The 26,820-nt window shown below is 38.2% G+C and overlaps 2 protein-coding genes across 4 annotated transcripts; one reads left to right on the plus strand and one right to left on the minus strand.

The window, feature by feature from the left end:
* Positions 1 to 752: 752 nt before the first annotated feature.
* On the plus strand, positions 753 to 11,292 carry LOC311302550 (FH2 domain-containing protein 1). 2 transcript variants are annotated; one of them, XM_084428530.1, is made up of 12 exons: positions 753 to 992; positions 1,974 to 2,485; positions 4,302 to 4,363; positions 4,447 to 4,549; positions 4,844 to 4,929; positions 5,012 to 5,112; positions 5,193 to 5,263; positions 7,911 to 8,018; positions 8,134 to 8,198; positions 8,337 to 8,454; positions 8,547 to 8,711; positions 9,401 to 11,292. In XM_084428530.1, the coding sequence occupies exons 2-12, from the start codon at positions 2,090 to 2,092 to the stop codon at positions 10,373 to 10,375; spliced, it is 2,250 nt and encodes a 749-aa protein (XP_084284656.1). In that variant the 5' UTR covers positions 753 to 992; positions 1,974 to 2,089; the 3' UTR covers positions 10,376 to 11,292. The 2 variants fall into 2 exon arrangements, with proteins under 2 accessions (XP_084284656.1, XP_084284657.1); XM_084428531.1 differs by having other exon boundaries at positions 764 to 871.
* Positions 11,293 to 11,747: 455 nt separating this feature from the next.
* asgr1a (asialoglycoprotein receptor 1a) lies at positions 11,748 to 26,704 on the minus strand. Of its 2 annotated transcripts, XM_084428562.1 has the most exons (9): positions 26,609 to 26,704; positions 23,504 to 23,626; positions 22,631 to 22,753; positions 21,225 to 21,329; positions 20,181 to 20,252; positions 19,954 to 20,028; positions 19,711 to 19,862; positions 14,738 to 14,847; positions 11,748 to 12,768 (listed from the first exon to the last, which is right to left on the minus strand). In XM_084428562.1, exons 2-9 carry the CDS (start codon positions 23,607 to 23,609, stop codon positions 12,615 to 12,617), a joined length of 897 nt encoding a protein of 298 aa, XP_084284688.1. In that variant the 5' UTR covers positions 23,610 to 23,626; positions 26,609 to 26,704; the 3' UTR covers positions 11,748 to 12,614. The 2 variants fall into 2 exon arrangements, with proteins under 2 accessions (XP_084284688.1, XP_084284689.1); XM_084428563.1 differs by lacking the exon at positions 21,225 to 21,329.
* Positions 26,705 to 26,820: the final 116 nt, after the last annotated feature.

Raw genomic sequence — 26,820 nt, forward strand, 5'->3', positions numbered from 1 at the left:
AATAGACACCCACTCTTGCATTTGGGGGCGGAGCAACGAAGGGAGGGGCGTGTTTGTTTGGGTTGATTTAAAATGGCCACATTTTTTCAAATAATGTTTCAAAAATAAGTTATAAAATGTGTTAATACTTAAAAACATTTTATCTTTTTTTTAAACTTAATTTCTAAATATTTTATTTTATTTATAATAATAAAAATAAAAAATTAAGCACATAGGGTGACTAGGAACATGAAATTGACTTCCTGTTTCACAGAAGTATAAATATGAGGAAACACAAAGGCCAAAACCTATATCACCACATGTTGTTTGGGAGGGTTTCAAGAAAAAATCCAACTTACAATACATATTTATTTTCACAGGCTTCTTTGTTCATATTTACCAAGGGTGGCAATAATTCTGACCAGAACTATAAATTACTATTTGTATTCATTCTTTGGCAAATTTGATGTGTACAACAATCATGCAAATAATAAAACACATTGAAAATGGCAGGACTGACAGTTTACTGATGCTGGGTGTGACGAGCAGAGCTGTTATCAGTCTCTCACACACACACACACACACACACACACACACACACACACACACACACAATCGAGACTGTTACACATCTGCTTTAATATTATAACATTTCCAGGTCTCATCATTTTATGCCATGATTGTTGTCCATTACTCTGCTTTAGATGACTCTGTACTAATATAAATATATGAGTGTATTATGTTTAACTTAAGTATGAGTGTGTGTGTGTGTGTGTGTGTGTGTGTGTGTGTGTGTGTGTTCGTTTCTCTGGTGTGCGTATGCGTGAGAGCTCCTGTCAAACTCACCGGTCGCACGGAAAATTCACTCACCTCAATTTTTAATGGAATTAAGGTGATGCAATATAATTAATGATGAAGTTATGAAAATATCGGGTGATTTTTATTGCAGTTATGATCAGTTAAAGTGCTGTGACTGAAGCAATCTTTAGGAACATTTTCATTAGCACATAAAGGTAAGCTTATTTTCTTCATCACTGATCAGTTGTTAATATATTATACTACTGTGTGTTATGTATCATAGTTTTTATGAGGGACTTATTAAATATAAGCGTTATCTTCAAGATACAGCTGTTAAACGAGTTGAGTTTTCTTAAGCTTGTCTGCTTGATTATAGTTGTTAGTTTTCTCAGTTTAATTCTGAAATATGTCGGAGTAACTAAATTTACTCCATAAGAATGATTTCTGCAGTTTTTTTATTTGTGTCTGATTCATTCCACTGAGGGCAGCTTATGTATAAAGCATAATGGCATATTTATGAACGTTATTATATTGATATATAGTGGGTTTTCACAAGTAAATGCGTCATATTAATCACCAATAAGAGTAGATTTAGTGAAACACTGATGAAGGTGAATTATTTGTGATGCTGAAGTCATTTGATGTATGATTCATATACAAATGTTGTGTGATTGTTATGCATAATTTCCATTCAGACAGGTGAGGTTGTGCCTCTATTGTTCTGGTTGTTCATGTGTAAATATTTGCTGTGTGCAGAAGAACTGATATGGATTGATATTTCTGTCCAATAAACTGCTGACGCTGTGATGTCATCTCATAAAGATCACATGACGTCAGCACATGGACGTATTAGTGACTAAATATCTGAATTAATCTCTCAATATCCTAAAAGGTGTCTGTTAAAGGATGGTTTCATAAATATACTCTATTTCAGGAACTATTGACACAGATTGACATGAATGCTCTTTCTCTTGCTTGTGTAAGCGCTCGTACATTATTTAGCAAAAACTGGATGTGTTCTATAAAACAATGATGAGTTTGTTGTTCATTGGGTCCTCAGTGTGTTTGTATCGTCACTCAAGTGTGTTTAATTGTGCACGAACGCCAGAGGATGTCAACATGGAAAAATCTAGATGAATATTTACAGTTTGATTTGCATCCCGTTAATGTTTTTGGTGTTGATTCTCCTATTAGAGAAGCTTCTGATGGCGTTCAAGCATCCATCTCAGGGGGGCGTGGCTTTAAGAAACACCCTGATGATGTCATACAGTCTGCTGTCAATCATCTTCTGACCACACCCACATCTCCTATTATGAGCAGTGTCTTGTTGGCCAATGAGAGCCAGAGTTTTGATGAAGAGGGCGGGGTTAGTGTTTTAATGACCCCTCCTTCCTTATTACATGGCCATGCCCCCATCAATGCCCCGCCCCCGGCTCCTCCCCTTCCTCCGCCCCTGCCTGTGGGAATCCCTGCGGAGAGGAAGAGGAGGGTGAGAAGTTTCTATTGGAAGCCGATTCCTGAAGATCGTGTCAAACAGCACGACGGGCCGAACCTGTGGACGCTCGGACGGCCCAGCAGGGAGACGCCGTTCCACATCGACATCAGAGCCATCGAGGAGCTGTTCGGACAACACGAGGACACGCCGTCATCCACCAGCGGGAAGAGTATCCGACGAGGAGAAGCTTCTGGGAAAGATCTCAGACAGCAGGTCAGACACACGTCTGATGCAGGGGCTATTACTGTCATCAACTAAAACCAGAGAAAACTTTTCTTGAAATAAAATAAATATATATATATACAGTATATATATAACATATTTTATTTCAGCTAGTTGCTGAGGTAACATTTCTAATTTTCATTTAGTTTAAGTTGAAGTACTAAAATAGATAAACAGGGACATATTTACAAAACACTAAAAGACAAAAGACACACTTGAACTAAAATTAAAATGAATACAGAAAATATGAAATTTTAATTTTATTTATTTAATTTTATTTACTTATAAAGCACAATTAAAACAACATAATGTTGACCATTTGAAGACGGTTTAACAGCACTTGGCTAACACACATATACAGTGAGTTACAATAATCTAGTCTAACAGAAATAAAAATCATGAATAATACTTTCAAAATCACCGGAGGACAAGAACGGTTTAACCTGTGCTACTGATCTAAAATTGAAGAAACAAGATTTGACCACTGAATTGATCTGTTTATCTAATTTCAATTAACTATCAAATTGGACACCAAGGTTCTTCCCTACAGATTTACAGAAAGGGTCTAACTCACTCAAGTCAGAAGAGTTTTGAGTGTCAGGGGCCCGAACCAGATTATTTCAGCTTTACTTTCATTCAAATTCAGAACATTTTGTGACATCCAAGATTTAACTTCTTGTAAACATCTCAATAGTGATTCAAAAGAACTTCTGTCCTGTTTCCGCAACGGTAAATACACCTGAGTGTCATCTGCGCAACAATGAAAGAACACTCCATGCTTATGAGAAATACAACCTAAGGGTCGCATATATAATGAAAACAAAAGCGGGCCAAGAATGGATCCCTGTGGAACCCCACTACACAATGGGACCGTTTCAGAATAACATTGACCAAAAAGAACTGAAAACGTTCTATTAAAAAGGAAGGATTTGAACCAATCGAGTGCCATGCCCAGAATTCCCACTGCCGTTTCTAGGCGGGAGACTCGGATATTGTGATCAATGATATCAAACGCTGCACTAAAACCTAGTAAAACTAAAACCACTGAGCTGCCAGAATCAGTCGCTATCAAGATATCATTTAGGACTTTCAGCAAAGCCGTTTCTGTACTATGATTCGATCTAAACCCTGAATGAACATTTTCAAAAATATCATTTTGAGCTAGAAAAGTCTGCAGTTAGTTTAATGCGAGTTTAGATAAAAATGGCAGTTTAGAAATAGGCCTGTAATTAGATTAAATATGTGGATCCAAATTTGTTTTTTGTTTTTCACAAGAGGCTGAACTAAGGCATGATTAAAATCTATTGAAACTACTGCTGTTTCAAAACTTCTATTAATTATAAGTCAATATACCAGGACCAATAATATCAAAGGTATGCTCAACTAATCTAGATGGAATAACATCACGACCACAATTTGTAGGTTTTAACTGCCCAACTACCTCAGCTAAAGAATGAAAAGAAATGGATGAAAATTGACCAAACACAGCAGAGGTGAATCAAGTAACTGTGGGATCATATGAACCAGGGACAACTTGTGACCTAATATCATCAATTGATGATACATGACAAACATGTGATGGTGGACAAAACAGGACATGTAGTAGTGGGATTTAGCACTGAATTGATAGTATTGATTAAAATATTAGGAGTACTGTGGTTCCTTGAGATTAGATCAGCTGAATATCTTCTCTTAGCTGACTTAACTGCATTCTGGGAGGTAGATAAAGACTCACGTAGTAGATCACATGACACTATTTATCCTTCTTCCACCCACGCTCCGCTTTCCTTCGTGTGTTTGTCTCTAGATCAGCATCCTGGACTCCAAGAGAAGCTTGAATATCTCCATTTTCCTCAAACACTTCAAAAAGTAAGACCCGAGCGTGTGTGTGTGTGACGTTGTGTGTTTCGTTCCTTCGCTCTCACTCATTCTTCATGGCTCTGTATGTCCAGGTCCAGCGAGTCTCTTCTGGATGATATTCTTCATGGACACACGGGCGTCTTCAGTGTGGAGTCTCTCCAAGAGCTGCTGAAGCTCCTGCCCGAGGACGACGAGGTAAAGACACCGCTGACTGAGCAGATTATTGCGTTTTGATTGATTGATTGATTGATTGATTGCTTGATTGATTGTTTGATTGCTTGATTGATTGTTTGGGTGATTGATTGATTGATTGATTGATTGGTTGATTGGTTGATTGATTGGGTGATTGATTGATTGATTGGTTGGTTGATTGATTGGGTGATTGATTGGGTGATTGATTTATTGATTGGTTGATTGATTGATTGATTGATTGATTGATTGATTGATTGGTTGGTTGATTGATTGATTGATTGATTGGTTGATTGACAGGTGAAGAATCTACAGATGTTCAGTGGAAACCCTAAAGACCTGCCGCTGCCTGATGCCTTCATATATCAGCTCATCCGTTTACCCAGGTACAGTGAAAACAGCGTCTGAGTCAGAAGACCGTGATCTGGTCCAGATCTTCATTACGCTGGTTCTTCTGTGTTTCTGCAGGTATGAGGTCCGTCTCAAGGCTCTGCTGCTAAAGGAAGAGCTTTTCCCTTCATACACAGTCATGAAACACGACATCGCCATCGTCCTGACCGCCGTTAACGGTGATCAACAACTCTGTCCTTAATTTCTAAACACTGTGACGTTTGTAAACACTAAATACTTTTAATCTTTTATTTTATAGAGCTGTTGAACTGTGAGGAGCTTCACAATGTCCTTCATTTAGTGCTGCAAGCTGGAAACATCATGAATGCTGTACGTCATGAACTCTTACACATTTACACCTTCACGCTTGTGTTGATTAAAGGAAGTTAATAATTCGTTAAATTACAAGCTACTGATAAAGAGAGTCCATTCACATCTGTGCATTCCGCAGCGATGTACACATTTAATCAGTTCTCGCATTCCCTGGGAATCGAACCCATGACCTTGGCGTAGCAAGTGCCATACTTTACTGTTTTAACTACAGGAACGCCACAAGCACAACTACATCTACAGTAAAACCATGTTTGTATTAAGTTTAATTCTGGGTATGATCGTTATGTTCTGGGTCTTATTAACCCTATTTGGATTCAGTTCAATTCCTCAAAAATTGCACTATGCAAAAACCAAAAAGCCAAAACAGGTAAAACAGTAAACATTCAACAGTAATGCTTCTCACACATTGTAAGCATAACAAAGTAAGCACGATAACATATTTAACCCCTTTAGGTTCACAGATTGCAAACGGCCCCAGATTATTATTGTTATTGCTGTAAAACATCACACTCTTACTTGATCTGGACAAACTGAGTCATTAGAAAGATTAAAGACTCCAGCTCCAATATTTGACCACTGTTTATGATAAATATTAGTGCTGTCAAACGATTAAAATATTTAATCGCGATTAATCGCATTAATGTCATAGTTAACTCGCAGTTAATCGCAATTAATCGCACATTTTTATCTATTATAAATGTCCCTTGATTTCTTTTTGTCCCATTGTTTTTTTCTCATTTTAATGCTCTTATCAACCCGATAACATCAGCGGTTTTCATCCACGCAGCTGATTTCTGTAAATGAATGTAAAACTAAATGTATATTGCAGCATAGGATGAAGTCAGTATATACATTAACGACGATTTGAGACAAATAAATGTAAATTTAATATTAAACTATGTAAATGGCGCTCTGTGTCGCGGCAGGATTTTGAACACGGTCCTGAGCCGTAGCTGGGCGCCGCCGGTGTGTGGACACTGATAGACAATAATGTGTTTGAATTTTAAAGCCGCTGCGCTTCTCGTCCGGTGTGCGACCCCCTTTAGCCTACTACTCTTTGGCCGGCTCGCAAGCCCAAACAAGTGTGTGCGGCGAGCCTGTTGTTTTGTTTCCGGTCTAGCTAGATCCGGTGTGGTGTTGTAGTTTACTAACGTTACTAGTTGTTGTAACCATCTATCTACTCTCTGTCTATCCATCTATCTATCTATCTATCTATCTATCTATCTATCCATCTATCTACTCTCTCTCTCTCTCTCTCTCTCTCTATCTACTCTCTGTCTGTCTATCCATCTATCTGTCTATCTATCTATCCATCTATCTACTCTCTCTCTCTCTCTCTCTCTCTCTCTATCTACTCTCTCTCTATCCATCTACCTATTTATCTATCTATCTATCTATCTATCTATCTATCTATCTATCTATCTATCTATCTATCCATCTATCTACTCTCTCTCTCTCTCTCTCTCTCTCTATCTACTCTCTGTCTATCCATCTATCTGTCTATCTATCTACTCTCTCTCTCTCTCTCTCTCTATCTATCTACTCTCTGTCTATCCATCTATCTGTCTATCTATCTATCTATCTCTCTATCTATCCATCTATCTACTCTCTCTCTCTATCTATCTACTCTCTGTCTATCCATCTATCTATCTACTCTGTCTATCTATCTATCTATCTATCTATCTATCTATCTATCTATCTATCTATCTATCTATCTACTCTCTCTCTCTCTATCTATCTACTCTGTCCATCCATCCATCTATCTATCTATCTATCTATCTATCTATCTATCTATCTATCTATCTATCTATCTATCTATCTATCTATCTATCTATCTATCTATCTACTCTCTCTCTCTCTATCTATCTACTCTCTGTCTATCCATCTATCTGTCTATCTATCTATCTATCTATCTATCTATCTATCTATCTACTCTCTCTCTCTCTCTCTCTCTCTCTCTCTCTCTCTCTCTCTATCTATCTACTCTGTCCATCCATCCATCCATCCATCCATCCATCCATCTATCCATCCATCCATCCATCCATCCATCCATCCATCCATCCATCCATCCATCCATCCATCCATCCATCCATCCATCCATCCATCCATCCATCCATCCATCCATCCATCCATCCATCCATCCATCCATCCATCCATCCATCCATCCATCCATCCATCCATCTACTCTCTCTCTCTCTCTCTCTCTCTCTATCTATCTACTCTGTCCATCCATCCATCCATCCATCCATCCATCCATCCATCCATCCATCCATCCATCCATCCATCCATCTACTCTCTCTCTCTCTCTCTCTCTCTCTATCTATCTACTCTGTCCATCCATCCATCCATCCATCCATCCATCCATCCATCCATCCATCCATCCATCCATCCATCCATCTATCTATCTATCTATCCATCCATCCATCCATCCATCCATCCATCCATCCATCCATCCATCCATCCATCCATCCATCCATCCATCCATCCATCCATCCATCCATCCATCCATCCATCCATCCATCCATCCATCCATCCATCCATCCATCCATCCATCCATCCATCCATCCATCCATCCATCCACCCACCCACCCATCCATCCATCCATCCATCCATCCATCCATCCATCCATCCATCCCTCTCTCAGGGTGGGTCTGCTGGTAACGCCGTGGGCTTCAGGCTCTCCTCTCTGCTGTCTCTGGCCGACACTAAAGCCAACAAACCTGGAATGAACCTGCTGCACTTTGTCGCTCTGGTATGTGTGTCGGTTTATAATGTGACACACAACATATACACGTGTTCTTTCATGACACAAAGGTCAGAGGGCATCTCAATGAAGTGAAAAACGCACATTTGTGTGTCTTTAACAGGAGGCTCAGAAGAAAGATCTGCTCATGTTTCCAGAGAAACTTCTGCATGTTCAGCAAGCAGCTCGGTGAGAACCAATCAGTGGAAACTATTACAAATAAACTAATAACAATTACAAAGACACAACAGAATTATATCATAAAGTATCATTAACCTGTAGAGAAACAATGGAAGTCTGTGTTCAAACCTGTGTGTGTGTGTGTAGAGTGTGTGTTGACAGCATCCATGTAGAGTTTCAGTGTCTGACCAGAAGAGTTGATCATTTAGAGCAGCAGATCCACACAGATGACGAGCTCCTGGTGCAGCTGCAGTCCTTACTAAAGGTGACCTCTGACCCCTGACCCTTTACCTGCCTCTCTGTGACGTTTGCATCTGATTTTAAGTGTATTTGTATTCCACTATCCCACTGTTTCAGAGCGCTGCTGAAGCTCTGGAGGATTTGAGGATCAGGATTGATGAGCTTCAGAGGGAAGGAGACGCTCTGATCGATTTCTTCTGCGAAGACAAAGACGTCTTCAAACTGGACGAGTGCTTACGAATCTTCCAGAATTTCTGCTCCAAATTTAAAAAAGCAGTTCAGGTTTAGACGCATTTAAATAATTTGTTTTCTACATATTTATTTATTTTAATCAAATTATTTATTTTCATATAATTTTATAATTTATATATCTTTTTTATTTTTTATTTATTTAATCTATTTATGCATTTATTTTTACTACAATTGTATTATTTATTTTCATATAATGTATTTATTCATTTGTTATTTAATCAATTATTTATTTTTATATTTATTTATTTAAACACAATTTTTTAAAATATCTTTTATTTATTTTAACCATAATTATTTATTTATTTGTTTTAATCTAATTATACATTTATTTTCATATAATTGTATAATTTACGTATAACATTATTTTTATTTATTTAATTTATTTATACATTTATTTTACTACAATTATATTATTTATTTTAATATAATTATTTTTATTTATTTATACATTTATTTTTATATTTATTTATTTAAATATAATTTGTTAAAATATTTCAATTTATTTTAATAATAATAATAATAATAATTATTTATTTTATTTTATTTATTTTTACATTTTTACATTGTTTCTCTCTACTCTAGCACTCCCTTGCGCCCCCTGGTTTGAAACCCCTGATTTAGTTTATTCCAGCTTTTCAACATGTGTGTCTGTTTCTTTAATTCAGACGTTGGACTGAAACTCGTTATGTTAATCAGCTGGACTTCTTCTCTTTCCTCAGGAGAACGTGGAGCGAGGAATGTGGGAGGAGTCTCGGCGCAAGCGTCTGAAGGAGTCGGAGGACAAGCGCCACTCGTGGGCGGGGCATGAGGGTGTGGGCGGAGTCTTCGGGCTGCGGTCCAATAGCGAAGCAGACGTGGAGGCGGCGTTAAAGAGGGAGGGGCTTCTGGAGCTGCTGATGACGAGTCCTCAAAGTTCACCACTGCGTTTCGGTAGCGCTCGTCGATCACGCCGACAGAAGAGCATGACCTTTGACCCCTTTGGAGCAGATTCACTTCCTCCAATACACTCGCTCTCCATCGCACACAGCAGCATCACAACGGAGGAGCCAGAGATACAAAACAAGAGCCTTTCCATCGAGGAATCCCCGAAAAACGACCAAACGCAATTCAGAAATACAGAAGTGACTCCAGTCGTGACCTCTGACCCCTCACAAATCGGTGAGGTGACAAAATCAGAGGTGACGAATGACGATCATAAAGCTAGAGATAACGCCAAGCGTACAAGCGAGGCACTCAAAACCAGCGGCGGATCAACACAATCGATCCAAACGAGCAGCAAACGACCCGTCGGCTCTAAAACCAGACCTTCATCTTCCGCTAAACCATCATCATCTTCATCATCGTGTTTGAGGAAGGTTGTTCCTCTCAGGACACAGGTTCCCAAACAAGCGGTTCGGCCGCCGCAGGAGAAGATGTGTCGCGCTACACTCGAGCGTCCTCGAACCTCTGCGCGCGATTCCTCCTCAATCAAACCACTCAGCTTCGCTCGCAACACCGTGGCGTCCGCGACACGCAGCGCCGTCGCCCCCGTAAACCAGCCGAAAGCCGACCCAAACCCGTCTCCGGTGACGCCGTCGCTCCGGCTATCACTGACTCCTGCTGGCCGTCTGAGGAAGAGCATCTCCGCCCGCTCGGAAAACTCGGTGCTCGTTCGAGGGTCGCGTGATAAAACTGTCAAACCCGTCTGGAAGTAGAGCGGGGGGAAAGGATCGGGGTAATGCTAGCTTGCTAATATCAGCCAATGTTCCAGGAAAATGATTCTTTCAGCTCATAAGTTTGGGTTTTTAATGTTTCTGGCCAAGGCTGCAATTATTTGATCGAAAATACGGTGAAAACAGTGAAATATTATTCCAGTGTATAGCAGCTGTTTACTACAGAAGAGGATTATGAGTTCATTCTCAATTTTATTTCGACTTTTTTTCTCGAAATTGAATACGTTTTTTCTCGAAACACAACGACTTTATTCTCGAAATTTAATTAGTTTACTCTCAATGTTTTATTTCGACTTTCTTCTCGAAATTTAACAAGTTTTTTCTCGAAACAGCAAATTTATTCGCAACATTTAATGAGGTTATTCTTAATGTTTTATTTTGACTTTTTTTCTTGAAATGTAACGTTTTTTTCGCGAAACGACTTTATTCTCGAAATTTAATGAGTTTATTCTCAACATTTTATTTCAACTTTTTTTCTCAAAATTGAACGAGATTTTTCACATTAATCTCAAGATGTTTTTATTATTGCTTGGCCCCAATCCTCTTCCACAGTTGTCTATCTGAATATACAGTAAAGTGTAATGTATTCCTGTGATCAAAGCTGAATGTTCAGCATCATTACTCCAGTCTTCAGTGTCACATGATCCTTCACAAATCACTCTAATATGAGGATTTGATGCTCAAGAAACATTTATGATTATTATCAGTGTTGAAAACAGTGATAAGCTTTATTTTCCAGGATTCTTTGATGAATAGAAAGTTCAAAAGAACAGCACTTATTTGAAATATAATATTTTGTAACATTATAAATGTCTTTAGTGTCATTTTTTATCAACTTAATGAGTAAAAGTATTACGTTCTTTCATAAAAATAAAGTCTTACCCCAAATGGTAGTGTAATCACTGACCATATTTAGTGAATATTCGTGCATATTTGTCATATTAAGTGTATCATTTATTATTGTAACATAATTTTCTCTTTAAATGTAGTTTTACTCATAATTAATAACTCATTGACATATTGCCCTGAAAAAATAATTATACATGGGAATTTTAAACCTGAAATAACTTTTGAGATGGAACAATTTACATGATTTCATATATATTTTATCTAAAGCAAAAGTATATTTATTAATGAACTGTCCATCTATGATGTATTTGTGGAAACATTTTGATGCAGCATGTTTATATTCACTTATTCACAATAGTGCAAAATTACTGCTGTATTTTCATAGAAACAATCCAGACATTACAGCGTTAATGATATACAGTATCACTACTATAATAAAGCCATATAACTTTAATACAGCAACATAACTGGAGTATTATTATTAAGTGCTGCAGAAACATCAACATTTCATTTATTTGTTCATCAGATGCTTTTATTCAGAACAACTTTTTTTGTATCACAGCTGTTTGACTTTTATTCTCGGACAACATGGGAAACTAAACTAAAATACACTGTCATTCCCCAAAACTAACCAGCATAAAATAAAAATGAAGCATAAATGAACTGTTTCTGGTCTGATGTACAGTAAATCTTCATCCTTCCCTCTTATATTGTTTTAATTTTTAAAAATTCATTGTTTATCAGAGGGGGTCCAAGACTCTAGGACTTTAGTCGCACTTGAACCACGAATACACAAAACACTTTTTTAATGGATTCGAGGAGTTTTGTGGTTGAAATTTAAAAAAGTAACAGCTCATTTGCTCCATATAGAGATATAAGGCCATCCAGAGTCATGAAATATCATGTTATATTATTATTTTCCACCAGAGGTCGGCAAAGACACACAATGTAAGATATTTTGAGCTGAATAAAAAGGGGTATGTATGAAATTGATATTGAAATGAATAAATATTTTTAATTTAAGTTGAAAGAATGTGAGGAATGTGCTTTAATTACTATTTATTTATTATTTATTGATCAAATCTAGTAATTTAAAGGTAAATTAAATAAAAAATAGAAAAAAATATTGCATTAAAAAATAGAAAAATATTATCAAAATGAAATAAAATAAGCTTTCTGGACCAAAAAAAGAATTAAGTATAATTTTAGGGCTTCGGGTAATTTTGACTCGCGAGGGAAAGAAGTGTTTCAACGTGCGAGGGAAGGATGTTAATATCCTTTAATAATACCTTTAATATCATTAAATATGAAACATTATACTGTTAACATGCACATTGATGTGTTTCGTTGGTTTGATGAAGTGTGTGTGTCGTCAGATGGAGGACGCGTGAGCTTTGCAGACGTAGCGGTAGCGTCGAGAGCAGTGGTCGTCGTTATACCGTCCGTCGTGGTGAAAGTGAGCGCAGTCTTCACCGCCACCCAAACCATGTTTCTTCCAGTCATCAGGCTGGCCGGGCATCCATTCACTGCACACACACACACACACACACACAGGTTTGTTTTACTTTTGAGGACATTCCATAGGCGTAATGGGTTTTATACTGTCCACACTGTATATTCTATTCCCCTACACTAATCTAACCCCAACCCACACACACACACACTAACCTGACCCCTAAACTTAAGACACACGCACACAGTAACCCGACCCCTAAACCTACCCATCACACACACACACACACTAACCATACACCTAAACCTACCCATCACACACACACACACACACACACACAGTAACCCGACCCCTAAACCTACCCATCACACACACACACACTAACCATACACCTAAACCTACCCATCACACACACACACACACACACACACACACACTCACTAACCATACACCTAAACCTACCCATCACACACACGCACACACACACACTAACCATACACCTAAACCTACCCATCACACACACACACACACACACACACACAGTAACCCGACCCCTAAACCTACCCATCACACACACGCACACACACACACTAACCATACACCTAAACCTACCCATCACACACACACACACACACACACACACACACACACACACACACACACTAACCCTACAGTAGTGGTGGGCGATACTGCAAATTTCGGTATCGATCCGATACCAAGTAAATACAGGGCCAGTATCGCCGATATCAATACCGATACCAATACTTTTTCATTTTAAAAGCATGCACTTGAACTTGTATGCACTTTCCTGTGCTAGAGCAGTGTGTCATGATCTATGAGGTGAATGCATCATTAATATGCTAAATCTGAACGTTTTCATGACTATTAAATATTTTGTGATTTGTGCTCTCAACTCGCCTGTAATTATTATTAGTCAGTGACTTTTACAAAACTACCCTAATTATAGTAAAAGTGCTATTGTACACTAGCCTACTGTTCAAAAGTTTGGGGTCTGTAAGATTTTTAATTCTCTTCTGCATTTATTTGATCAAAAATACAGTAAAAACTGTAATATTACAATTTATCATAGGCTATCTGTTTTCTATGTCATACTAAACTGTAATTTATTCAAGTGATTAAAGCTGAATTTTCAGCATCATTACTCCAGTCATGATGATAATTCATTTTAATATGCTGATTTACAGCTCAGGAAACATTTCTTATTATTATCAATGTTGAAAACAGTTTCATATTTTTTGTGGAAACCATGATACATTTTATGCAGAATTATTTGATGAACAAAGTTGAAAGAACAGCATTTATATGAAGTAGATTTTTAACAGTGAAAAACCCTTGACTGTCACTTTTGATCAATTTAATGCATCGATCCTTGTTGAATAAAAATATTAATTTCATTAAAAAAATCTTACTGACGTCAACATTTTGAACCGTTATATACACTTTTGCTTTGTTTATTGCAAAATAACTCCCGATTGTTTCTCTGTCATCTAAGCAAGGCTTCGTTTCCCAAACGTGCCTGTGAGCTCAGCGAAGCACCAGCATCGAACGCTCTCTGTGATTGATTGGTTTCGTCTTGTATCCAGATGACTAGGAGAAAAAGTTCTATCCTACACAATTATCTGCTAACATTCGCTTATTTTTCCACTTAGAAGCTTATTTTACGCACTGAATTGCGTGCTAAACTAATAAAAATTACTGGTAAAAAAAACACACATTTGGATCGATATTTTTATGTGAGGATCGATCCTTTTCGATACCACGTCAGTATCGATAGTATCGATACTTCAGGATCGATCCGCCCACTTCTACCCTACAGCTAAACCTAACCATCACACACACACACACACACACACACACACACACTAACCATACACCTAAACCTACCCATCACACACACACACACACACACACTCTCACTCACTTACTTACTCACACATACACACACACACACACACACACACACACACACTCTCACTCACTCAATTGCTTACTCACACACACACACACACACACACACTCACCTCCTGACATGCACATATGGCGTCTCGTCCAGCCATTCCCACTCGCCGGTGCGTCCGTCAGTCAGACCCAACCAGTAGTACAGAGGCCTGGTCTTACTCACCACGAAACTCTGAACACACACCTCTGATTATTACTCTTTACCAAATGATCAACAGTTTGCTGGTTTAGTTGCATGTCTTGTGTTGTTGGTTTAGGCCGTTTACTCCTAGTATTAAGTTTTGGATGATCGGATCAGAAGTAGACGAGGGAGACATTTGTGCTTGGTATGTTTTTCCTCTTCAGCCGACAAAGCTTAAATCCGTCTGGCTCGTGCGCTTCCCATAATGTTTACGCGTTAGGTCAGTAGACGGAGAGTGGGAGACTTTTACTGGATGTTCGAATTCATTTGAGCGTTTACACTATGAAAGCAATCTGATCTAATGCTTTTCCACTATCTCTGGAAGTTGTCGAAAGTTGACAACCTCAAAACATTTTAGCTCCCGTTTTGTATTTAGCGTCGATCACTTGTGAACCAATCGACCAATCGAATCTTAATACCAGCTGTAAACGGGGCCAAAGTTACATCTACATTTATCAGACGCTTTTATCCAAAGCGACTTACATTGCATTTCAAGCTACACATTTACATTCTTATCAGTTCTTGCTTTCCCTGGGAATCGAACCCATGAACTTGGTGTTGCAAGCGCCAGCACTCTACTGTTTGAGCTGCAGGAACTAGATTAGCTCACACTAAGTTGTGTGTCTGGTTTAGTTAACTAGGTTTAGTTGTGTTGTGTAGTTGCATTAATTCAGTTGTGTGTCTGATGTTGGTTGTGTAGTTGTATTAGTTCAGTTGTGTGTCTGATGTTGGTTGTGTAGTTGCATTAGTTCAGTTATGTGTCAGATGTTGGTTGTGTAGTTGCATTAGTTCAGTTGTGTGTCAGATGTTGGTTGTGTAGTTGCATTAGTTCAGTTGTGTGTCAGATGTTGGTTGTGTAGTTGCATTAGTTCAGTTGTGTGTCAGATGTTGATTGTGTAGTTGCATTAGTTCAGTTGTGTGTCAGATGTTGGTTGTGTAGTTGCATTAGTTCAGTTGTGTGTCTGATGTTGGTTGTGTAGTTGCATTAGTTCAGTTGTGTGTCAGATGTTGGTTGTGTAGTTGCATTAGTTCAGTTGTGTGTCTGATGTTGGTTGTGCAGTTGCATTAGTTCAGTTGTGTGTCTGAAGTTGATTGTGTAGTTGCATTAGTTCAGTTGTGTGTCAGATGTTGGTTGTGTAGTTGCATTAGTTCAGTTGTGTGTCTGATGTTGGTTGTGTAGTTGCATTAGTTCAGTTGTGTGTCAGATGTTGGTTGTGTAGTTGCATTAGTTCAGTTGTGTGTCTGATGTTGGTTGTGTAGTTGCATTAGTTCAGTTGTGTGTCAGATGTTGGTTGTGTAGTTGCATTAGTTCAGTTGTGTGTCAGATGTTGGTTGTGTAGTTGCATTAGTTCAGTTGTGTGTCAGATGTTGGTTGTGTAGTTGCATTAGTTCAGTTGTGTGTCAGATGTTGATTGTGTAGTTGCATTAGTTCAGTTGTGTGTCAGATGTTGGTTGTGTAGTTGCATTAGTTCAGTTGTGTGTCTGATGTTGATTGTGTAGTTGCATTAGTTCAGTTGTGTGTCTGAAGTTGATTGTGTAGTTGCATTAGTTCAGTTGTGCGTCTGGTGTTGGTTGTGTAGTTGCATTAGTTCAGTTGTGTGTCTGATGTTGGTTGTGTAGTTGCATTAGTTCAGTTGTGTGTCTGATGTTGGTTGTGTAGTTGCATTAGTTCAGTTGTGTGTCTGATGTTGATTGTGTAGTTGCATTAGTTCAGTTGTGTGTCAGATGTTGGTTGTGTAGTTGCATTAGTTCAGTTGTGTGTCTGATGTTGGTTGTGCAGTTGCATTAGTTCAGTTGTGTGTCTGAAGTTGATTGTGTAGTTGCATTAGTTCAGTTGTGTGTCAGATGTTGGTTGTGTAGTTGCATTAGTTCAGTTGTGTGTCTGATGTTGGTTGTGTAGTTGCATTAGTTCAGTTGTGTGTCAGATGTTGGTTGTGTAGTTGCATTAGTTCAGTTGTGTGTCTGATGTTGGTTGTGTAGTTGCATTAGTTCAGTTGTGTGTCAGATGTTGGTTGTGTAGTTGCATTAGTTCAGTTGTGTGTCTGATGTTGGTTGTGTAGTTGCATTAGTTCAGTTGTGTGTCTGATGTTGGTTGTGTAGTTGCATTAGTTTAGTTGTGTGTCTGATGTTGGTTGTGCAGTTGCATTAGTTCAGTTGTGTGTCTGATGTTGATTGTGTAGTTGCATTAGTTCAGTTGTGTGTCTGATGTTGGTTGTGTAGTTGCATTAGTTTAGTTGTGTGTCTGATGTTGATTGTGTAGTTGCATTAGTTCAGTTGTGTGTCAGATGTTGGTTGTGTAGTTGCATTAGTTCAGTTGTGTGTCTGATGTTGATTGTGTAGTTGCATTAGTTCAGTTGTGTGTCTGAAGTTGATTGTGTAGTTGCATTAGTTCAGTTGTGCGTCTGGTGTTGGTTGTGTAGTTGCATTAGTTCAGTTGTGTGTCTGATGTTGGTTGTGTAGTTGCATTAGTTCAGTTGTGTGTCTGATGTTGGTTGTGTAGTTGCATTAGTTCAGTTGTGTGTCTGATGTTGATTGTGTAGTTGCATTAGTTCAGTTGTGTGTCAGATGTTGGTTGTGTAGTTGCATTAGTTCAGTTGTGTGTCTGATGTTGGTTGTGCAGTTGCATTAGTTCAGTTGTGTGTCTGAAGTTGATTGTGTAGTTGCATTAGTTCAGTTGTGTGTCAGATGTTGGTTGTGTAGTTGCATTAGTTCAGTTGTGTGTCTGATGTTGGTTGTGTAGTTGCATTAGTTCAGTTGTGTGTCAGATGTTGGTTGTGTAGTTGCATTAGTTCAGTTGTGTGTCTGATGTTGGTTGTGTAGTTGCATTAGTTCAGTTGTGTGTCAGATGTTGGTTGTGTAGTTGCATTAGTTCAGTTGTGTGTCTGATGTTGGTTGTGTAGTTGCATTAGTTCAGTTGTGTGTCTGATGTTGGTTGTGTAGTTGCATTAGTTTAGTTGTGTGTCTGATGTTGGTTGTGCAGTTGCATTAGTTCAGTTGTGTGTCTGATGTTGATTGTGTAGTTGCATTAGTTCAGTTGTGTGTCTGATGTTGGTTGTGTAGTTGCATTAGTTTAGTTGTGTGTCTGATGTTGATTGTGTAGTTGCATTAGTTCAGTTGTGTGTCTGATGTTGGTTGTGTAGTTGCATTAGTTCAGTTGTGTGTCTGATGTTGGTTGTGTAGTTGCATTAGTTTAGTTGTGTGTCTGATGTTGGTTGTGCAGTTGCATTAGTTCAGTTGTGTGTCTGATGTTGGTTGTGTAGTTGCATTAGTTCAGTTGTGTGTCAGATGTTGGTTGTGCAGTTGCATTAGTTCAGTTGTGTGTCTGATGTTGATTGTGTAGTTGCATTAGTTCAGTTGTGTGTCTGATGTTGGTTGTGTAGTTGCATTAGTTTAGTTGTGTGTCTGATGTTGGTTGTGCAGTTGCATTAGTTCAGTTGTGTGTCTGATGTTGATTGTATAGTTGCATTAGTTCAGTTGTGTGTCAGATGTTGGTTGTGTAGTTGCATTAGTTCAGTTGTGTGTCTGATGTTGGTTGTGTAGTTGCATTAGTTCAGTTGTGTGTCAGATGTTGGTTGTGTAGTTGCATTAGTTCAGTTGTGTGTCAGATGTTGATTGTGTTGGTTGTGTATTTGCATTAGTTCAGTTGTGTGTCTGATGTTGGTTGTGTAGTTGTATTAGTTCAGTTGTGTGTCTGATGTTGGTTGTGTAGTTGCATTAGTTCAGTTGTGTGTCTGATGTTGGTTGTGTAGTTGCATTAGTTCAGTTGTGTGTCTGATGTTGGTTGTGTAGTTGCATTAGTTCAGTTGTGTGTCTGATGTTGGTTGTGTAGTTGTATTAGTTCAGTTGTGCGTCTGGTGTTGGTTGTGTAGTTGTATTAGTTCAGTTGTGTGTCTGATGTTGGTTGTGTAGTTGTATTAGTTCAGTTGTGTGTCTGATGTTGGTTGTGTAGTTGCATTAGTTCAGTTGTGTGTCTGGTGTTGGTTGTGTATTTGCATTAGTTCAGTTGTGTGTCTGATGTTGGTTGTGTAGTTGTATTAGTTCAGTTGTGTGTCTGATGTTGGTTGTGTAGTTGTATTAGTTCAGTTGTGTGTCTGATGTTGGTTGTGTATTTGCATTAGTTCAGTTGTGTGTCTGATGTTGGTTGTGTAGTTGTATTAGTTCAGTTGTGTGTCTGATGTTGGTTGTGTAGTTGTATTAGTTCAGTTGTGTGTCTGATGTTGGTTGTGCAGTTGCATTAGTTCAGTTGTGTGTCTGGTGTTGGTTGTGTATTTGCATTAGTTCAGTTGTGTGTCTGATGTTGGTTGTGTAGTTGTATTAGTTCAGTTGTGTGTCTGATGTTGGTTGTGTAGTTGTATTAGTTCAGTTGTGTGTCTGATGTTGGTTGTGTAGTTGCATTAGTTCAGTTGTGTGTCTGGTGTTGGTTGTGTATTTGCATTAGTTCAGTTGTGTGTCTGATGTTGGTTGTGTAGTTGTATTAGTTCAGTTGTGTGTCTGATGTTGGTTGTGTAGTTGTATTAGTTCAGTTGTGTGTCTGATGTTGGTTGTGCAGTTGCATTAGTTCAGTTGTGTGTCTGGTGTTGGTTGTGTATTTGCATTAGTTCAGTTGTGTGTCTGATGTTGGTTGTGTAGTTGTATTAGTTCAGTTGTGTGTCTGATGTTGGTTGTGTAGTTGCATTAGTTCAGTTGTGTGTCTGATGTTGGTTGTGTAGTTGCATTAGTTCAGTTGTGTGTCTGATGTTGGTTGTGTAGTTGCATTAGTTCAGTTGTGTGTCTGATGTTGGTTGTGTAGTTGTATTAGTTCAGTTGTGCGTCTGGTGTTGGTTGTGTAGTTGTACAGTACTGCTCCGCTCTGACCTTCTCCTGGTTGCTGTTTATGATGAGTAACTTTGCTCTCTTCTTCTCACACTCGTCTCTGGCCGCGTCCCACGGCATCCCGTCTTGAGAGAAGAAATAACAGTGTGTGGAGAAGAGAATCCATCCATCAGGACAACACATCTCCTGCGTGTCTACACACACACACACACACACACACACACGTCAGATCAGAGACTGTGTGAAATCAACATACAGCAGCACAAACACTACAGCATCACTTACTGTTGTTTATGAACTTGTCTATGTAGCATTTGAGCTCCGAAACCTTGTCACGAAGAGCCTGTGCTGAATCAGACACTACACACACACACACACACACACACACACACACACACACACACACACACACACACACACACACACACACACACACACACCTGTTAAGATCTGCAGTGGATTTCATTTATTTTCAAGTGTTTTGTCTGTTTGTATGTGTGTGTGGTACGTACTATCATTAATCGTTCTTTGCATCGTGTCCCGGTCGAACTCCAGATTGCTGATGTCCAAATGCATTTTTTGCCCTGAACACACACACACACACACACACACACACACACACACACACACACATTAGACGGAGTGTTGATGTAGTGGAGGTGTATGAGCTCACATGCCCGACGCATGAAACACCATTCAGTGTTTTACTCCTATACTGTGATGCAGTCGAACAATTCAGGGAAAACATTATTGATTTTCTCCATGATGAACTTTGTACGGTGAAAGTGTCTATATGAATGAATGTTAATTATTAGTTAATAATTAATAATTTTTTCCAGTTTAAAAAAAGTTGTTCCATAATTTTCATGGAACGTCGTTCCCGTAAAATAACATTTTCCCTTAACGTTCACATAACCCAGAAAAACTTTTTTACATATTAAAGGGTTAGTTCACCCAAAATGTATTAGCTCATTATTGGCCGGCTCCAGCGTCAGCATCACACGCATGTGTCGTGACTCGTGGTGCTCATGTGACCAGCGTCGGCCAATAGTGAGCCGGCATTCTGACGTAGAACCAGGAAGTGCTTCGTCAACAGTGTAGGAGAACAGCGTGGAAGCATTAAGTAGTTATTCTGGGGGTTTCCGCACAAAAAGTATTCTGGTCCGTTCATAACATTAATGTTGAACCACTGGAGTCACATGGACTGTTTTAACGATGTCTTTACTACCTTTCTGGGCCTTGAAAGTGTCAATCACATATGGCGTCTATATCTTATATACTATATCTTGCAGAAATATCTTACAATTTGTGTTCCGAAGATAAACGAAGGTCTTACGGGGTTGGAATGACATGAGGGTGAATAATTAATGACAGAAATGTTTATTTTTGGGTCGAGAACTAACCCTTAAAAAAAAGAAAAAAGAAAAGGTTTGAACGTTTAGAGAAATTAAAAAATGTCACGTTTTCTTAATTAGAAAAAAAAATGTGTAAGCTGAGAGTGTGGGTGGATAACGTTTTTTAAAATTTTGATAAAAGATTACGAAGATTAACATTACCGTATTCCTCCAGAATGTTTGTTCTGGTAATGATGCTCAGGAGCCGTTCCGTCAGATTGTTCACGTCTGTCTCGGTGGTCAAGAACTTCCGGTCAAACTTCACGTCTAACGCATGTGAAAAAATGAAACGTCATTCATTATTATTGATAACTCTAGTTTGCTAGTTCTCTGGAAAATATACACATGGTGTTAAAACTTATAGGATATGCTCCGCATTCTTTTCACGTTTTGGCCTTAATACATTGACGATAAGCCGATTATTAAAGGAGTCATAACCTAGTATTACATTGGATACCTACTGCTGTATTATAGTCTTTCAGGCCCTTCTAAAAAAGAAAAGTGGAAAATAAAATAAACACAGACCTACTTTTACCCTTATTTCTGAAGGCATTATTGTCTCGCAAGATCAATGCGATGTTTTGGCTGTCGTGGACGCTCATTTTAATAATGCAAATGAGGGGCGCGTTGATTGGTTGAAGGAAGGAGGGGGGTTGACACGCAGGTAACTTCAGCATCATTACAAACTGACATCATGGCGCAAGTGGTGAATGAACCCGACTCGGCCGCGACCTACGGGATTCAACCCTACATGTTTGAGCCGGACTCTGAACCAGAGCTGGAAAGGGAAGATGTAGAGTTGTTGGATGGACGTCTACATCAAGATGTCTCTGAATGGTAAAGACAATCATTTTGACTGAGACATACATTAACATCGGTAACGAGCTAAAACGTTTGTTGCTATTTTCTCCCACATAGGTTTACCTTTTATTTAATGTCGATTACATTAACGGAGATGTAGTCTACTTATTTTATCAGCTTCGAGGCCAACTTCGCCTGATATTGCCCCAAATTTGTAAATGATTCAGGTGTAAAATGTTTAGCGCACACACATAACGATACGCCAGTTGAAAGGGTTGTTGGGACAGCGTCATTAAAAATGAATTTCATCCACTGGTCCCTGATAGTTTCGTCCGATTTTGGGAGATAAAACACATTTACATGTTTTTTATGGCAATCAACCACAGAGCAAGTCCGGTGTGCACTCGGTTTCTCCATCTTTCTCGACTGAACTGAATATGAGGGGGAGAGGGGAAGGGGGGGCTTCCTGCTGCGGTGTCCATATATGGTATATCCTACTACCCCATGACGCCAAGAGGGAGCTGAAATCAAAATCTCGTATTTGAGTGGGCGTGCACGCGCGCTGGTTTATTTACCCTGAGGTAAACAAACGCTTCACTTTTAAATATCGGCTTCCCGGCCAGTGTATAATCGTTAGTCGATCATAACATACATTGATTCTCGTGGAAAAGTGAAAATTGCAGGTTATGACTCCTTTAAGGAATTAATAAGAAAAATAACATGTTGTCTGTATAATATCCCAATATGTTTGAGTGTGTGTTACTCACGGCTCACAGATACTGTGATGATCAGCAACAGCAGCATCAGAGCCGTGACACTGATAGCAGCGAACACACGCCACCGCCAGCGGCCCATAGAGGGCGCTGCTACAAACCTGGGCACAGACGAGTCTAACACACACACACACACACACACACACACACACACACACACAGGTTATTCTACTTATGGATCCTTTTCACACACAGCGATGCGTTTAAATGACATGCTGTTACATGTTTATGTATAACGGGTGGTTCCCTAGTCCCTACATTATCTCTGTCTCTCTCTCTCTATATATAGGGAAAGATTAGTGTGCTCAAAAATGGTTTCTTGTACTAATTATAATTCAAGTTATTAATCGAACTGTGTGTGTGTGTGCTGTGATTGTCAAAAGTTGAGGTTAAAGGTCAGTAGAGGTTGAGCAGCTGTATAAACTACAGCCAGTCAAACAGCAGAGGAATGTTTGACAAAGACACACACACGTTTGTTTTTCATCTCTGTGGGCGTTTCATCGACTCTAACACTTTACAAGAAGGTCCCATTAGTTGATGCATTAACTAACAATGAGAAATACATTTGTTTGTTTATCTTTGTTAACATTCATTATTAAAATACAACTATTCTTTAGTTCATGTGAGTTCAGATCCATTAAATAATATTAACAGATACAAACTGTGATTTTAACATTAACATGAACTAAGATTACCAAGTGTTTTTCATTGCTAGTTCATGTTAACTAATGTAGTTAACTAATGAAACCTTACTGTAAAGTATTGTAAATTAAAATTTCTTTCCCCTAAAACTCAAAGAAACCTTTTTATATATGAATTAAAACATGTTTATTCATGTGTTTTTCATGTTTTGATCTGGTCTCACACCTTTCCTCCAGAACTCGGTGTCGTCACTGATGTCTGGGCTCTCCTGCTCGTCTGTATATTGGTTTGCCACAGAGACAGAGCCGCTATCTGATGTAACGACCCTCATGATGAGTGAGTCTTGACCTGCGAAAACACACAACATTAGTTCTTCATTCATTTAATATTCTATAGAAAGTTCCTCAGCCATTCACAGAAGAGCCTGTTTGACCAATCACAGGTGAATCTCTCCAGCCAATCGTCAGACCTCTTGACTTTTGAGCACTAGTCAAATGCTGCGTCTCAATTCGCCTACTTTTACTACGGCCTAAAACTATGTACTCTTTGGGCCCTATTTTAACGATTTGAAACGCAAGTATCAAGCGCGAAACGCGAGTAATGTTGTGGGCGGATCTCGGCGCAAATCTAAAATGTGTTGGTCTGAAGTAGCTTCATCACTCATAGGTGTGGTTTGGGCGTAACGTGAAATAAACCAATCAGAGCATCATCTCACATTCCCTTTAAGAGCAGGTGTGTTTGTTCCATGGCGGATTGCTATTATAACGGCGGATTTGCCAGGAGCGGTTCACAGCCGAGGAGACCGATGTTCTCGTCAGGGCCGTAAAACACAGAGAAGTGACATTGAGACGCAGGAAAAGAATCTCTTACAGAAACTAGAAAAAGATCACATGTGCTGTGTAAGCCAATCATCAAGAGGCTGATGTCAGAAGGAGGCGGAGCTTTATTCTGTATCCCTCTGACCAGTCACACGTTTGGACACTGCAACAGTTAAGTTAATATTCAGTAATATTACTGATTTGACTGCTCATCACTGATCAGATGAAAACAAAACTTGAACTGAATAATGGCACTATTGTCCTTTTAGAGCTGCCTATAACTGAAATTGAATTTGTTTCATAATTGAAGATTGCAACATTGATAATGTTATCGAACAAAATTGAATCAAATTTAACTAAATTAAATTAGTTTCATAATTTATTAACTTCATTAACATCGACACTGTTATCGAACTGAATTGAAACAACATTGAACTGAATTGAATTTGTTTCATAATTGAACTTTGCAACGTCAACACTGTTATTGAACTAAATTGAATTTGTTTCATAATTGAACTTTGCAACATCGACACTGTTATTGAACTAAATTGAATTTGTTTCATAATTGAACTTTGCAACGTCGACACTGTTATCGAACTGAATTGAATCAACATTGAACTAAATCGAATTTGTTTCATAATTGAACTTTGCAACGTCGACACTGTTATTGAACTAAATTGAATTTGTTTCATAATTGAACTTTGCAACGTCGACACTGTTATCGAACTGAATTGAATCAACATTGAACTAAATTGAATTTGTTTCATAATTGAACTTTGCAACGTCGACACTGTTATCGAACTGAATTGAATCAACATTGAACTAAATTGAATTTGTTTCATAATTGAACTTTGCAACGTCGACACTGTTATCGAACTGAATTGAATCAACATTGAACTAAATCGAATTTGTTTCATAATTGAACTTTGCAACGTCGACACTGTTATTGAACTAAATTGAATTTGTTTCATAATTGAACTTTGCAACGTCGACACTGTTATCGAACTGAATTGAATCAACATTGAACTAAATCGAATTTGTTTCATAATTGAACTTTGCAACGTCGACACTGTTATTGAACTAAATTGAATTTGTTTCATAATTGAACTTTGCAACGTCGACACTGTTATCGAACTGAATTGAATCAACATTGAACTAAATTGAATTTGTTTCATAATTGAACTTTGCAACGTCGACACTGTTATTGAACTGAATTGAATAGAATTGAACTGAATTGAATCACACCTGTTTCTGTTCAGTTTGATTACCCTCTCCATGTATTTAAGCCCTGTGTTTCCTTATTTCCTTGTCCGGTATCATCTAAGTTAACGTGGTTGTGTTATTTATTCTCCTTGATCTCCTGAGTGTTCCTTGTTTATTTACTAAAGACTGTTTTTGTTCTCTCTGTTTTGTTTGCTCTCTCATCTCTTTCGAGTGCACATCATTACAGACAACTATTAATAACTATTTATTGTTGTATATTTTGAAGGATATGTTTTATTTTTAATTAATGACAACTATCAGTATATTCAGAATGTGAGACACATTCAATCTAAGCCACTTTCCCGTAAGCTTTGAATTCATCAAGAGGTCAATCTGTTCAGAATCAGATCCTCTGCTGGTCAAATGTTTTGCTCTATGCAAATTCACAGGTCAGAATTCTGCAAACTTGAACTTTGATTCGCAGCAAAAGATGACGCATGTTTCCGGTCTCGTGTGTTCGTGTGTGTTTGTTAATGGACATCAGTTTATGTATAGTTCGTTTTCCACACATATAACGTTTTTCAGTTATTATTAATTATACCACTGGGCTTTGTAGAGCAGAACAAGTAGATCAGAAGAAAATTAGAAAGTTAAGAAACACAAAAACACCAATTTACACAAAAATACAATCAATTAATGATACGCACATAAACTCTTGTCAAAATACTTTAACAGAGAGGAAATAAAAGGAAATTTGGAAATATAGCATTTAATCACTCTAATACTAACATATTAAAAATGATTTAGACTTTCAGAGAAAATAAATAAAAGTCCCAGTTAGACGATTTTGGGGGAATTTTACAGATTGAAATCATAAAAGCACCTTTATAACGTTTGATTCTCTAGTTCTGGTCATAGCTTTCTACCCATTGATCTGATCTAAAACACATGATGAAACATCAAGAACTTTATCAACATCCAAAGAACCGCAAAGTAACTCTAGAACCCCAAACAGCCAGAAATAACATTAAGAAGAAATGGCTCTAATTTAGTTCATAAGTTCTGAAATACTTCAACAAACCGTCATAAAAACACACAATTTTCACTATATGCAGCAGATTGATTTCGCCGCTGTGATATGAAATCAGTGTTTCTCACTCTAAGTTAGTCTAGATCGTGAATGGTTTCACTAAATAAATCTGTTAGTAAAAGATTAGATGGTCAGTCATTCAGGATACTGCAACATTATTAATAATTCATGAGATGCTCAAGGAGTTCACTTGAAAGTAGATGTTAATTTTCCTCTTACCTCTTGCATTAGAAATGAGATCCTGATGTGTGTGTGAGATAGTTTGTGTGAGAGTGTACTTTGAGCATGATGAATATTTACTTTGTGCATGTGGAGTACAAACAGGAGCTCCAATCACAGTATTTGTCCAGCTGACCTCAGAACAACTCAAGATTTAAATATATATATATATATATATATATATATGGAGGTTGGTTGTAAAAATCTCTTTT

The sequence above is a fragment of the Rutilus rutilus genome (assembly GCF_951802725.1).
Source record: "Rutilus rutilus genome assembly, chromosome: 13".
Lineage (NCBI taxonomy): Eukaryota > Metazoa > Chordata > Actinopteri > Cypriniformes > Leuciscidae > Rutilus > Rutilus rutilus.

Excerpts from the sequence above, each read along its gene's own strand:
- LOC311302550 (XM_084428530.1), top strand. The coding sequence starts at position 2,090 with ATGAGCAGTGTCTTGTTGGCCAATGAGAGCCAGAGTTTTGATGAAGAG. Across the intron at positions 2,486-4,301 it reads GGAAAGATCTCAGACAGCAG|ATCAGCATCCTGGACTCCAA; the intron begins GTCAGACACACG and ends GTTTGTCTCTAG. Across the intron at positions 5,264-7,910 it reads CTGGAAACATCATGAATGCT|GGTGGGTCTGCTGGTAACGC; the intron begins GTACGTCATGAA and ends TCCCTCTCTCAG.
- asgr1a (XM_084428562.1), bottom strand. The coding sequence starts at position 23,609 with ATGAGGGTCGTTACATCAGATAGCGGCTCTGTCTCTGTGGCAAACCAA. Across the intron at positions 20,253-21,224 it reads AAACATTCTGGAGGAATACG|GGCAAAAAATGCATTTGGAC; the intron begins GTAATGTTAATC and ends GTGTGTGTTCAG. Across the intron at positions 20,029-20,180 it reads GCAAAGAACGATTAATGATA|TGTCTGATTCAGCACAGGCT; the intron begins GTACGTACCACA and ends GTGTGTGTGTAG.